The sequence below is a fragment of the Fundulus heteroclitus genome, chromosome 19 (genome assembly GCF_011125445.2).
Source record: "Fundulus heteroclitus isolate FHET01 chromosome 19, MU-UCD_Fhet_4.1, whole genome shotgun sequence".
NCBI classification, from domain to species: domain Eukaryota; kingdom Metazoa; phylum Chordata; class Actinopteri; order Cyprinodontiformes; family Fundulidae; genus Fundulus; species Fundulus heteroclitus.
In genome coordinates this window covers 30,244,919-30,258,944 of record NC_046379.1, presented here as the reverse complement: position 1 = coordinate 30,258,944, position 14,026 = coordinate 30,244,919, and the positions used below count along the sequence as shown (strand labels likewise).

Sequence of the window (14,026 nt, the reverse complement as noted above, 5' to 3'; positions counted from 1 at the left end):
GGGTCAGGGTTCAGCCATAAAAAGGCTTGAAGAATGAGGAAAGTCTATGGAAGTCAAGGCACGGTCCTCATTATGTACAATAAATAAGTATGGACGCACACATGTGTGTTTTCATGTGGTTCAAATTCACAAGCGAAACAGAACGCGGAAGATCCCGTACCGACCGGGACGTGCACTGACCTCCTCCTCAACTGTGCTGAGAAATGTACAAATCAGTTAATTAAGTGATTCAGTTCAGTTCATTCATTAGAATCATTCAAGAATGACACAACTGTCTAGTAAACTACTTGTTAAAAAATATTTGGGGATATACTGAATAGGAAATTCATCAAATTTGTATACTGTTGTTTTTGTAAGAACAGTTTTATAACTGTTGAAAAGGAAAGGTACCTGTGTCTGTATACTTTGGGAGATTTAAAGTAAATCTTAGTGACTATAATACGCAATACAAGATCCTAAAGTCATATTTCAAACTCAAAGCCTCAGGGGTGGTGTCCTGCGCCGTCTACATGTGTCCCTACACACACAGTCAAATGGCTAACTACCTCACTAGCATGCAGCCAGGCTTTGCAGAGCTTTGCTAATGAACTCAAATTGGAGTCAGGTGTGTTAAAGCAAAGACACATTTAAAAGTTGCAGGACACTGGCCCCCCAGGACTAGAGTTTGATACCACTGTCCTAAAGGCAATGTAAAATGTGAACTTTGCAGTTTGGTCTTGCTTTAAAATAATAATGAAATCCTGTTTTCATCGACTGCTCTGTCAGGCAGCGAGACGCCCACGCTGCTCCTAATATAAATATTTAATGACCGTTCACATCAGGGAGGTTAGAAAAAAGGTTTTGATGCTATTCTTTTGTCCTCTTAAAAAAATATTTGTTAAGGGGAAAATGAGATCGGCTAAATATCAGCAATTCAAAGTTTTACAAAAGCCGAAGAATAGGAAATAGCCACAAGATTATGAACTTTACAATGAATTTGCAAGCCAGCACATATTGCCTTTTGTAGTATTGCAATTCATTTTGCACACACTGACAATGTGATGACGTTCAGGGCCTGTATGATATTAATTTGTTTCTGATGATAGACTTTTTTCAGGCTTTAGTAGCTTAGAGTAAAATGTGGATTCAGAGTTACAGTGTAACGCTTCCTTATCTTACACACAGATGCAACCCCCTTGGGACAAAGTAGACGTAGTTTAAACAGGATACAATAAAACTTCTAGTGTATTTGATAAAATAAAATCGAAAATTATATAATTGCTGTAAGTCACAGACATGTTCATAAGGATCCCCCCCCCCCATGTCCAAGTCAAGTCTCCACTCTTTGAGGGCTAAGCTCAAATCAAGTCTTATGTCATTGATGCACAAGTCGAAGTTTACACGTTATTGCGATAACAGCGTATGTTCCCCGTTTTGCCAATGTGATGTGATGTGATCCACACTGATCCACCAGCAGAATCCAAGCACAGCATCCCCAGACCCCTTTTCTGATCTCCGAGGCCTTTAATCATGTCTCCCGGTCGTGTCCTGTACCCACATTCACCCAGTATGTTATGTTACTTGCCTCACCCGAGAAAATAAAACATTGGAATTATTGTTTTCTAGCACCAAGGAGGGATACAGGTCATCACCACTACCTACCCTGGGGGACTCAAATCACAACCTGGTTCGATCCCCCACTCAGATTGTTTCAGTTGTTGTGTCCTTGGGCAAGACAGTTCACCTTCATAGCCTGCTGGTGGTGGTCAGAGGGTAGCCTCATCTCTGTCATTCTGCCCCAGGGCAGCTGTGGCTACAACCATAGCTCACCACTGTCAGGGTGTAAATGTGTGTGTGAATGGGTGACTGTAGTCTAAAGTGCTTTTGGGGTCGTCAGACTTGATAAAGCACTATACAAGAACAAGCCATTTACCATCTTCAGCCCATCTGTGAACCCCTTGTACGCAAAGAACCAGCTGTGAGACCTACAATGAAGAGATGGTCTGAGGAGACTGAAAAAAGCTCTGAGGGACTGTTTCAGCTCCATCGTATAGAAAAAGCGCTGTGCCCATCATGAAAGTACGTTGTTTTCTCCGATAGTAAGCCCTAGATCAACTAAAATAAAATCTAATTTAAGAGAGCCTTTAAATCAGGAAACAAGGAGGAATTGAGTGCTGTACAGAAGAAACATATAAGGATGATCAGGTAAGGTAAAACATCTACAGGAAGAAGATGGAGGACCAGCCACTTCTGAACAACATCAACCAGGTTTACAAGAGGCTGAAAACAATGCCAGATCACAAACCAAACTGGCAGAGTGTAAAGGATAAAGGATGAATTATCTGAACCAACTCTCACCCCTCCTCCAGCCTAGCTTCCTCTGCTGCAATCCCCCTCATCTTTAATGGCTGCCGACTTCTTCTCCCAGAACATCACACCTGTCAGCTTTCAGCCACCACCTCAGTTCCTGAGGACGTCCTCCCACAGCCCTTCTCCATTACCATCTAACCCCTTCAACACTTCAGGTGAGGAATGGGCTGCAAGATCAAGGTTTGATTCCGTCAGCTAAAGGCTCCTGGGTTGCTGAACAGATCAACTAAGTGGTATCATGGAGTATATGTTTTACTTGAATCTGAAGCTCAGGGGATCCTGTGTGATACCAATGCTGAAGACCACACATCCTCAGAAAGACATCAGCAGCTACATGCCAGTAGCACTGACTTTACATCTGATAAAGACCCTTGAGAGGTTGCTCCTCAACCATCTTCTACCCCAGGTGAGGTCTTTGTTCGATCCGCTTCAGTTCACCTACCAGCCTGGCATCAGAGTGGATGATGACATCATCGACCGCATCAAGCTTTGACCAACCTGGAGAAGACTGAATGTACGGTGAGGACCATATACCTTGATTTCTCCAGTCCTTTTAATACCATCCAGTGGGGACTTCTCAGGAACAAGCTGGAGTTGTCAGGAGTGGACCATCAACCTGTCCCAGAGGTTACTGGACTACCTCACCGCTCGGTCAAAGAATTTGAGGACACGTCTCTGTGAGACTGAACTGCGGTACTGTGCTTCCACAGGGAACTATGCTGGGACTGTTCCTGTTCACCCTCTACACTGCAGACTTCTCCATCAGCTCCCCTGGATTCCATCTTTAGAAGTTCTCAGATGACTCTGACATTGTTAGCCATGTAAAAACTTAGGATGACTCATAATACAGACAGTGGACACAGGACTTTTTGGACTGGTGCCAGCAGAACCATCTCCTCATCAACACAGGGAAAACCGAGGTGCAGTTGGTGAATTTCCACAGGTGCAGACCTACCACACTGACATCAGTAAACATCCAGGGAACTGGACAATAAGCAGGACTGGGGTCACAACACTGATGCTCTTTACAGTAGGGGTCAGAGCAGACTCTACCTGCAAAGGAGACTGAGATGTTTTGGAGTCCAGGAGGTACTCCTGGACCTTCTTTGATTCTCTGGTGGCACCTTATCTAAAGCTGCGAGGAAGCAAAGGTAAGCTCTTTAGAAAGGTCAGTGCTGTCCTACGATCGTCCCTCACCCCAGTGCAGGTGGTGGGCAAATAGACTTTCTTTAAAATAACATAACTGTCGGACAAATTCCAACTCGTGGATGAAGCCATTGCAGAACTGGAGTGCTCTTTCAGTGACAGGCTGCTGCATCCAAGGTTCACAAAGGAGCTTTATCACAAATCTGTCCCAGTGGCTGTTAGGCTCAATAACGGTAGCTGCTCACAACAAACACAATAATTGTTTACAGTTTTCTTCAGTCTCATAAATAGTTGTTGTTTTTCATGCTTAAAACAACATGAAAAATATTCACAGAAGACAGGAAATATTTGTCACATTTCTAAAAATGACCTGCTCGGTTGCAGACTTTTTTAATGTCTAGAGCCGGGCTATTCAAATGGCGGCCCCAGGGCCGGGTCCGGCCCCTTTGGGTTTTTGTACCGGCCCCTAGAGTGTACTGTGATTATTACATACTGATAGTCTTACATAGTGCATGAATATGACTAACTGCACGTTCTCTCGTGCAGTAGGGGGCGGGATGCGCACGTTTAAGTCATGGTGGAAAAACAGGAATACAAAAACAAATACCTGTTTTCGTCGGACATATATTTTGGGAGACCGCACATGACCAATCAAAAATCACCATTCACGGCGCGCTCTAATTCAATTCTCTGACTTTTATCTGTCAAGCGTGAAGGATTGGCTAACAAGACAAAATGTCTCTCTCTACCTTAAAAAAAAGAAAAGTTGACTCGGAGAACAGGCAGTTCAACAATGAATGGACAGAGAAATACGCGTTTATTGCAGTTGATGCGAATCCTGTGTGCTTAATCTGCAACGAGTGCCTCGCCGTGTGTAAAGAGTATAATTTAAGAAGGCATCACAACACAACGCATGCTAACTTCAACGCTACTTTCCCACCGGGCTCAGCCGCTCGGAGGCAGAAGATTTCAGGGCTCACATTTTGTTATGAGCAAAGACGTCGCATATTGTTTCGGGCGTGTACGGATCAAGAGAGAGCAACGGCGGCATCGTTACGAGTGGCATGGATATTGGGAAAAAAGAAAAAGCCGTTTACAGACTCGGAGATAGTCAAGGAATGTATGCTGGCATCCATTAATGAGGTGGTAACAGATGAAAAAACCCGAAAAAGCGTTATTGATTCGATCAAGCAAATTCCAATATCTGACACGTCAAATATGAGGAGAGTCGAGTGCCTTGCCTCGGATGTTTTCGAGACACTTTTGGACAAGCTGAGGAAGGCTGAGGTGATGTCTTTGGCCGTGGATGAGTCGACAGATAACGGTGATGTTGCGCAGCTGTGTCTCTATGTGCGATTTTTTGATGGAGAATGTTTTCGCGAGGATCTGCTTGGACTACTTCCTCTGGAAGGGCACACCACAGGTGAGATTTTATTCACCAAAATTGTTTCATTCTTTGAGGAGAACAACTTGGATTTGGCGCGCGTCAACATGCTGGTGACGGATGGCGCGCCCTCGATGGTGGGCAGGGATCAGGGGCTTGCCGCGAGGATGGCAGCCGTGGCTCCACATATGAGATCGCTACATTGCCTCATCCACCAAAGCCTTCTGTGTGCCAAACTCAGTGCTAAGTTAAAAGAGACCATGGACTCTGTCATGGCAATTATAAACTTTATCCGTTGCACCTCCAGTTTACAGCACCGCCTTTTCCGCCAGCTGTTGACTGACATGTCTGCTGAATACAAAGATTTGCTCATTCACAATGACATTAGATGGCTTAGCAAAGGAAACGCATTGAAACGTTTTTGTGAACTAAAAGAGGAGATTCTGGTGTTTCTCCAGTCTTCAAAAATGAAAAAAGCTGGCAAGTTTCTGTCTCTGATGGGAAATGATGATTTTAATGCCACTGTTTGCTTTTTGAGTGACGTTTTCCATCATTTGAATCAACTCAACATGGAGTTGCAGGGCAGGGATAAAACAGTCTCAGAACTTGTGGAGAAACTTCATGCTTTTCTAAGAAAGCTCTCACTCTTCTCTGCTGATCTTTGTCCTGGGAAGATGCTCCACTTCCCCACATTAAAGAAATCTGGTCTGCAAATTACTGAGGTGATGTCAGGCTTTATTGACTCACTGAAAAACAACTTTTCCACCAGGTTTGATGATTTCAGCATCTCCAGCGAAGTGGTGAGATATGTTAAGGACCCTTTCTGTGTGAATGTTGAGACAGACTTTGCATTGAAAGGAAAGGAGCTAGTACCATCATTGGATGAAGGTTTTTTACAACTGGAACTCATTGACATTCAGTCGTCAGATGACTTGCGACAGTCATTGCAGCAGGCAGGTTTTGAAAAATTCTGGACTCATGTAGTCAGCCAAGAAAAATTTCCACACTCAAGGGGTCTTGCACTTTTTCTTATGACAATGTTTGGCTCAACATACACTTGTGAGTCGTCATTCTCACACATGAATGCCATTAAAACTCACAATCGCATATCCCTCACTGACCAGCATCTGCAACACTGCTTACGCATTGCCCTGACAACATATACACCTGACTTCACTGCTCTTGCTAAGTCAAAAAAATGCCATTTCTCTCATTAGATGCAAATGTTGGCAAACTACATGCAAAGTGACAGTCATGTTAGTCAAACAAGTAATGAGGATTGATTTTTGAACAGTATGATGCAATTAACATGTTATTCACCTCATAATATGCACTTAATGTTTTTTTATATGGTATGGCTCAACTGAACTGAATATTGAGGTGTCTGATGCAATTTCAATATAGGCAGATAAAGGAAAAAAAATGTAAAGAGAGGTCAACTAAGGGACTGTTACAGTGATTTTTTTTTCTCATGTTAGCAGGGCTAAAATGGCTGAGGTGATATTTGTTGAAAGCAGTTTGAAATGTGCCTTGATAAAGTTCACTGTTATGTTGTTGTAATTAGAAGCATACTATGCAGTTTTGTTTTTTATATTTGTTGGTGCACTTGGAATTGAAGTTGTTTGTCAGTTAAATGAATGAAAATGTAAACAACTGACAGTAGTAGTCCATGTGTGGATTTATGTGTATATGTTGTTCTGCATTTACAAAACAGAATATATTGACTTCAGTATGTTGTAATTTCTTTTTTTGTTGCCGTGATTACTCATATTCTCTGGCCCCTTATTTTGCCTCAGATTCATGAACTGGCCCCAATTCCAAATTAATTGAATAGCCCTGGTCTAGAGTATGGTATTTGAAATAACTACAGTTTCTTTCTTATGTTGCAAATTGGCTCTTTGCTGCTGGTACACTCGAATTTCCCCACTGTGAGACAGTAAAGTATCTTCCTCTACTTTCTATTGTATTCTAAAGGCTGCTTTAGATTATTATGAGAAGTGATCAAGTGTAATATTTACCATTTTAGAAATATAAATAGGGATGATTGCTCTAAGAGAAATACCAAAGAGGAAAACCTGTTAATGTTGAATTTCAGCTTTTTTTGCCTTTGTAATTAGTAACTTAACTCCTGGTCATCACTGTCTTCCTATTGTTGATGCTTTCATTACATACAGCACATCATATGGTTTGGAGGGGTTTCTTCCCCTCACATGCAAAGAATAATTGTTTCATTCATGATTCAAATAATGAATTTATTATATTACCTGGAACTCCAGTAAGGTATTCTGTAATTCCTGATAGCTTAGTCCTACTGTTAAGGTGGCTTATTCACTTCACAGGAGACAGGATAAATTTCAATGTCTTTCCATATCACAAATAAAAATCATATGACGGAAGCAACATCATATAATTTAAATTAACCTAAACTTCACAGAGCAAGCCACTACGCCAATTTCATTTTTTATTAGACTGTACACCCCAGAATCTGTAAACCTGCTTCTAAGTACCAGGATAAATGGAATCATGTCTATGGTACAACAGGTTTACTTGTATTCTACAGTTAAAATGTAGCAATTGGGTGGGTCAGTGGTAGTTATTGTATCTTTATGTAACAAACAGAACCAGAGGACCCAGAATTCAGCCAGACAAGACAGGTAGAGTTTAAAGACAGTTTATTAGATGGTAAATTGTTGCAGGTTGCAGGAAAATCGTTAACGTCAGGGATAGGAACCACTTCTCAAGATCCGGGAACAGGCGGGGAAGGTGAGTGCAGGTTACAGTTGGTGGGGAACGATTCTTGTGATCTCCCAAAGAGATCAGAAAGCTGGCCGTAAAAGCTCTGAGGTAGACTCTCCTGAGACTGACTAGAGCGCAGTTGTCTTTTTTTTTTTTTTTTTTTTTCCCAGTGTCCTGTCTAGCACTATGGCAATAGGAATTGATATCTCAATGCCAGATGGAGCTCGACAGATTTTGCTTTTACAAGTGGAGCAAACAGCTTTCGCCATAGTGCTCCACTTGATTTATGCATGTAAATAGCTTTATTATGATTCCTGCAAGGAGAATTTCAAATTATATGGACATGACAATGGGAGAGTAAAGGAAGAACAAAAAGTGAAAGAAAAGAAAAAAAAAGAGTAGAGGTGAAAGAAAGAGGAGATAAAAGGAAGAGAATGATAAAACGTCCTCTGTCTGCTCCATCACCTGGAAAGAGACACAAAAAGAACAGCACAACCAACAGACATAAAGCAACAGATACACTCGAATAACACCTAGATGCCATTGCTAAATCATATATATTATTATGTAAGCTGACATGTGTAATGTGATATTTGAAAAAAGAAAGTGACACAACATAAATAAATAAATAAATTATAAGATTACTGTATATAAGTGAACACTTAATACCTGGGACCCAGCACCAGTGGGAGATGTGAAAGTGCACTAGTTTAGGTGAAGATTATCCAGAAATAGCTTGATAGTGATTGTGGAGAACCAAAGACCCACCTTCCCCGAGCACAGAGGCAGGCGTCAGGGGACCCGTAGCCCCGGACTCCCAAAGGGGTCCCTAAAGCAGGTCGCCCAGGAGGGGCCGACACAGGATATCTGCAACCCCCCCCCCAAGGAAGGAGCAGAGACGACCCCGAGGAAATCCCCCAGCCACCGCAATGCCGACGCCCTCAAGAGCCGCGGAGACGAGCCTGTGGGCTCCGCCGGCAGCCAGCCCCGCTGAAGTGGTCCCGGCCATGGGCCCTGAGGGCCAGAGGCCCCAGGGGCGCCCCGCCCCCGCGACGAGGGCCCCGGCCGCCCCCCGGGGGGCCAGGCCCCGCGAAGAGGCCGCCAGGAGCGGGCTGGCGCACGCCCGGGAACCCGCCCCAAACCCGAAGCCAACTAATGCGCCAGGGGGCCAAGGCGCCCGCCAACGAAGTGGAGGAGGGCAGGACGTGGGGGGATGGGCTCCGCACCTATCGGAGACTTGAGATGTTCTTGGGAGAGGGAGCGGACCACACCCATACCTGAAAAAAAAAAAAAACTCATTCACCCCATCCCTCCCTTGTGCCCCACTCGCCACACACAGAAAAAAAAAAAAAAAAAAAAAAGACGCTGTACACACATTCCCACATAACACTCACATCCAACACTGACCAAAGGGGGGGGGGTCACCCCAAATCGACTATACGACTGCCTGTGCCCGACCCCCGGCCCCGGCCCCCGACCAGACGCCCCCCGGACCGGGCCCCCCCAAGAGGGCGGGCCAACACGACCCGCACGAGCCACCCGGCCAGAGCCCCCCCCTCCCCCTAAATACCTAATAAACCCCCTCCCTCCCCCCACCTTACCCTTGCCATCCCTGCCCCCCGCCCCCTGGGGGGAGCGGAGGCATCAGCCCCAGACCTGGCAGGCCGCTGACTGCACACCGCAGCCCCCCGCCAAGACCCTGGACACAGTGGCCCGCACCTCCTCCAGGCCCCAGACTCCTTGCCTCCATCGGAGAACGGGGGTGTGCAGAAGACCCCGACCCTCCCTACGCCTGCTCAAATGTTGTGTTGTTGCATGTTGTTCTCAAGTGCGTTTAAAAACTGGGAGCGCCGAAGGGGATGCACGGCACAGCCCACCCCCCTTTCGGAAGGTAGCTGTTGCCAGCGCACCCCTTCCGTGTGACTGCCCAGAACCCTCAATGTCTAAGTGGGAGAGGAGGTGAAGGGAGCCGTCCGAGGTGAGGCCCACACAACATAAGCCCCCTCCCAGACGTCTTCCCCCCCACCCCCCCCCCTACCATGGCCTATATGAGTGTGTGATGTGAAAAATGTTTGAAGTGAAAGTGTCTAAGATGCATGATAAAATTGGGGAGAGGGGCGTCACCAGAAAGTGGCAACCTCCAGTAACGCCCCCTCCCTCATGACCTGCATGTGTGGCGGCGTGATGGAGCAGGCAGAGGGAGGAGTCCGGGGATGGGGAGCAAATGACTGGGAAGCCAACCCAGGGAGCCAGCTCCCCTACTGACTCCAATAGGCACCCCCGCTCCCCGAAAGCCCCACCTAGAGAAGGGGGCCTCGCCAGCGGCACCACCGTAGCCCGGGGGCCAGGGAGAGGCCGCAGGGCCCGCCAGCCAACCACCCACCAGGACCAACACCTCAGCCCCCCCCAGCCCACCCACCAAGCCTACTTAAACTAAATAAATAAATAAATAAATAAATAAATAAATAATAATAATAATAATAATAATAATAAGAGGGGGGGACCCCGGCCAGCCGGCCCGCACGAGCCACCCCAACCCCACCCCCCAGGTGAAACCCGCACCGGAAGACGACACGGACCAGGACCGGGACAGGGGGCCGGACACAAGCCCACCAGAACGTCAACCCCCCCCAACCCCCCCCCCGCCACCCGTGGATTTAATCCCTCCCCAACACTAACGTTCAAACAACTCACCATACATTCGACAGTAGACATCCAGGCTGGGTAGATCCCTACTCCCCCTCCTTTCCCCCTCCCCCCACTGGCAGAGTGCCTTTCCAATAAAGGAGAAGAGCATCTGCCCAGAGGTGTTAATGACCATGTCCCCCTACCAGCTCAACGGGCCCCGAGGCCCCCCAGCGCACCAGAGGCCCCGTGCAGGGGCGGACACCCGGGCGCGCGCCGGCCCACACCAAAAGCGGCACACCCCCCGGAACCGGAACCCCCGAGGCCCCGCCGGGGCCCGCGCCCGAGGGCGGCGCGCCCCAGGGACCCCAGACCCCCAGACCCACCCCGGCCCCACCCAGCGGCAGCACAGCTACCAGGTCAGTAACCCACGTCCGTCAACACGCAGCTCCCAAAGAGCGCCGCAAGCGGCCGCTGTAGGCCACCCGTAGGCCTCCCAAACTCCTCCCAGATGGGGGCAACAGACCCCGGAGCCGGATCCACCAGGCGCCCTACTCCAAGTGCCCCCAGGGCCCCAGGAACCCCTCCATCCAGCCACTGCGCCCTGCAGGAAGCAACCCACCGCCCCCTATTCCACTAAGTGATGGTGTTGATCAGAGGAGCCCAAAAAGACCAATCAGATGTGGAAGCAGATGCTGTCTCTAGATTAATATGATCCAACAAAAGATCTCTGTACTGATTGATACTGAGATTTTGTTTACTTTTCCAATTCATGAGGATAGTTTTCTTTGCAATGCATAAAGCAGTAAAAACCATGTAAACTATTTCTTTTTTCAGAGGACTTTCCTCAAAATTACCGAGCAGGCAAACTGATGGGGATGGTGTAATTTTACAGCTCAAGCACCTTGATAAGTCCTTACATATCTGTGTCCAGAACCTCTGGACTGGTGTGCATAACCATAACGCATGAAAATAATTATCAGGATGATTGCCTATGCAGTGTGGGCAGATATTAGATTGTGCCAGACCCATCTTGAATAATCTTTGTCCTGTGTAATGTACTCTGTGAAGGATTTTGTATTGTATTAGTATTGTATTTGTATTAGTATTGTAGAGCGCAGTTGTCAACAGGCAAGCAATGGGTCAGAACCGTGATGACAGAGGCAGGCAGGATGATCGATGGAATGAACCATAGTCTGTAGTCCGAGAGTAGACAGGCTGATTCAGACTGTTTAAGGTCATGAAACATCATCACTAAAAGTCTGGACTTGACTAGGCCATTCCAAAAATTATTAAATTTTCTTTCTGGTAGAGAGCAGAATTCATGGTTCCATCAATTAGTACAATTCAACCAGTCATGTCCGACTTTCAATATGATGATGTTCTCTTTTGTTTTGTTGCTTTGTTAGTTTTCAACTAGATGTAGTAGTTATGTGTATAGATATAAAAAAATTACATTTAAAAAAAAACATATTTATATTTAGAAATACAATCCAGTTAAAAACGCCCTCCTAGCCTTCCACCTTGCTCCCTGCAAAACAAAAGAAAACACAAACAAGGAAAACTAGTGGACTGGCAGGGTCGCCACACCAAAAATTTCAAAGTAGAATGTCTGAGGTGATCTGAGATGCGTGACAGGAGTACACAGTCCTCTTGACAGTGATTTATAACCTTATTATTTGATATGACACCAGACCAAACAGCTAATATAGATTATTTTTTAAACTTTTATCACTTGAACATTCATAACCTTATTTACATGCTATTTGTCAATATTTATTTCCACTGTGAAATTAGTAAAGTCATATTTATATGTTCTTAAACATATTTTTTACCCTGGGTTACACTAGAAATCGTTTGATAAAAATAAACACCTTAGAAAAAGAACTGTAAACATTCCTGGTTCTCTTTTTTTGTCTTCAGCCCTTCTTTATGCCACCATCTTTGGAAACGTGACAACCATCTTCCAGCAGATGTATGCTAACACCAACCGCTACCATGAGATGCTCAACAACGTCAGGGACTTTCTGAAGCTCTACCAGGTTCCAAAAGGTCTCAGCGAGCGGGTCATGGACTACATTGTCTCCACCTGGTCCATGTCCAAAGGCATTGACACGGAGAAGGTAAGACTGAGAGAAGGCCGTTAAAACAGTAATACCAAACACTTTTGTTGAAACACCTTCTGCAAGCTGATGATTTACAGAAAGGGGAAGAAGAAGAAGTCAGAAAGTGCTCAGTGATAGGTTGCCTGTCAGTGTGGGGATTTCCCCAAATCTATTTTGCCTATCCCTTGAGGGGTCGCAAAAGGTGCTGGTGCCTATCTCTAGCTGTCAATGAGCGAGAGGCGGGGTAAACCCTGGACAGGTTGCCAGTCTATACTATATATCTATATATATATCTATCTATATATATCTATCTATATATATATATATATATATATATATATATATATATATATATATATATATATATATATATATATATACAAGACTATATATCTATATCTATATCTATATATATATATATATATATATATATATATATATATATATATCTGTATATCTATATATATATATATATATATATATATATATATAAACTGCAATTACGCCAATGATATAGCATACACTTTAGCCATAAGGAGAAAGGTGAACAACTCAAGCTTGATCCTTGATCAGCAAGTACAGTAGTGTAAGCAATACACTCCACTACAGTTCACTAAATTGAACCACCAAGTCCATCACACAGAAGTGTTATACACTTACTTTTCAGTTTCTCTCAAGTAGTACTTTAGATAATGCTCTCATAAAGACACATTAGACAAGTATTTTACTCAGCTCATCTATAAATACCTTGCAGTCAGAGCTGGGGCCAATTAGTGGATATTTCTGCCACTTTGGGAGTCATTATATGGGACACAGTTAGCTGCGTATGTGACTCCAAAGCTCCTGATACCATCAGTGACTGTCGTTTACCGAGAGAGTTCTCACCTAATGGATCTGCTTGGTTCAGAAACAGCAGAAAAGAGAAGAGACAGAGCAGGTTAGTAAGAACTGTTGAGAAAATGCTTGGTGCCTTGCTACCATCTCTGCAAGAAGTTTAAATCTAGCAGAAAGCTTCAGAAAAGACTTTGTCAGCTAGTGTGAGAATCTCCTTGACCTAAAATAACCAAAATATTGTAATGACCAAAATATTATTACAATTAGCCATGGTTTAGTTTTAGAGATGTAAAAAAAAATCTACAAGAAGCAATGACTTAATGTAGTTGTAATTTTAATATGCTTCTGGCACACAAAATTGGACCTGTTTGCCCGTCTGTGCTTGACAAACAACTATCTAACAGGCTGATATCAGCAGGTTCATTTAGTCAGGCTTTCTGCCCTGGTAGAACCAGCAGTCAGATGGTCACTGTTTTCCAACTGTTTTCAAACAGTGTTAGCTTAATCAGAGTGGCACTCTTTCAGTTTCCACATCAAAGCTGCGTGTCTGCGTCACAACTGGAAATACTTCCATTCAGCCAAATTTGTCTTATTTGTGATAAAGGCAAAAGTCAAGTGACTGGCAGTGCAGAAAAACCAGTGGGGGAGGAACAGTACTCTAGGATTTAAACAGTGCTGACACCGGCAACTTCATTAGTCTCTCATAAAAAAGATAGAAAATATATGGTAAAAGGTATCAACAGTTTAAAATCATTGTTGCAACCTTATGTTCTGTCATCATCCATGGGTCTGTGTGTTCGTATAGCCACTTTGGTTTTGCAGGTAAACCATTTTGCATTGAGATTAT

The 14,026-nt window shown here is 44.7% G+C and overlaps 1 protein-coding gene across 1 annotated transcript in view; it reads left to right on the top strand.

Annotated features, from left to right (window-relative positions):
• LOC105920730 (potassium voltage-gated channel subfamily H member 5) overlaps positions 1–14,026 on the top strand; it is a 255,178-nt gene that overhangs the window by 170,094 nt on the left and 71,058 nt on the right. Inside the window, exon 9 of the mRNA XM_036150520.1 lies at positions 12,164–12,363. Coding sequence (XP_036006413.1) covers positions 12,164–12,363 — 200 coding nt within the window. The remainder of the gene's footprint in view (positions 1–12,163; positions 12,364–14,026) is intronic.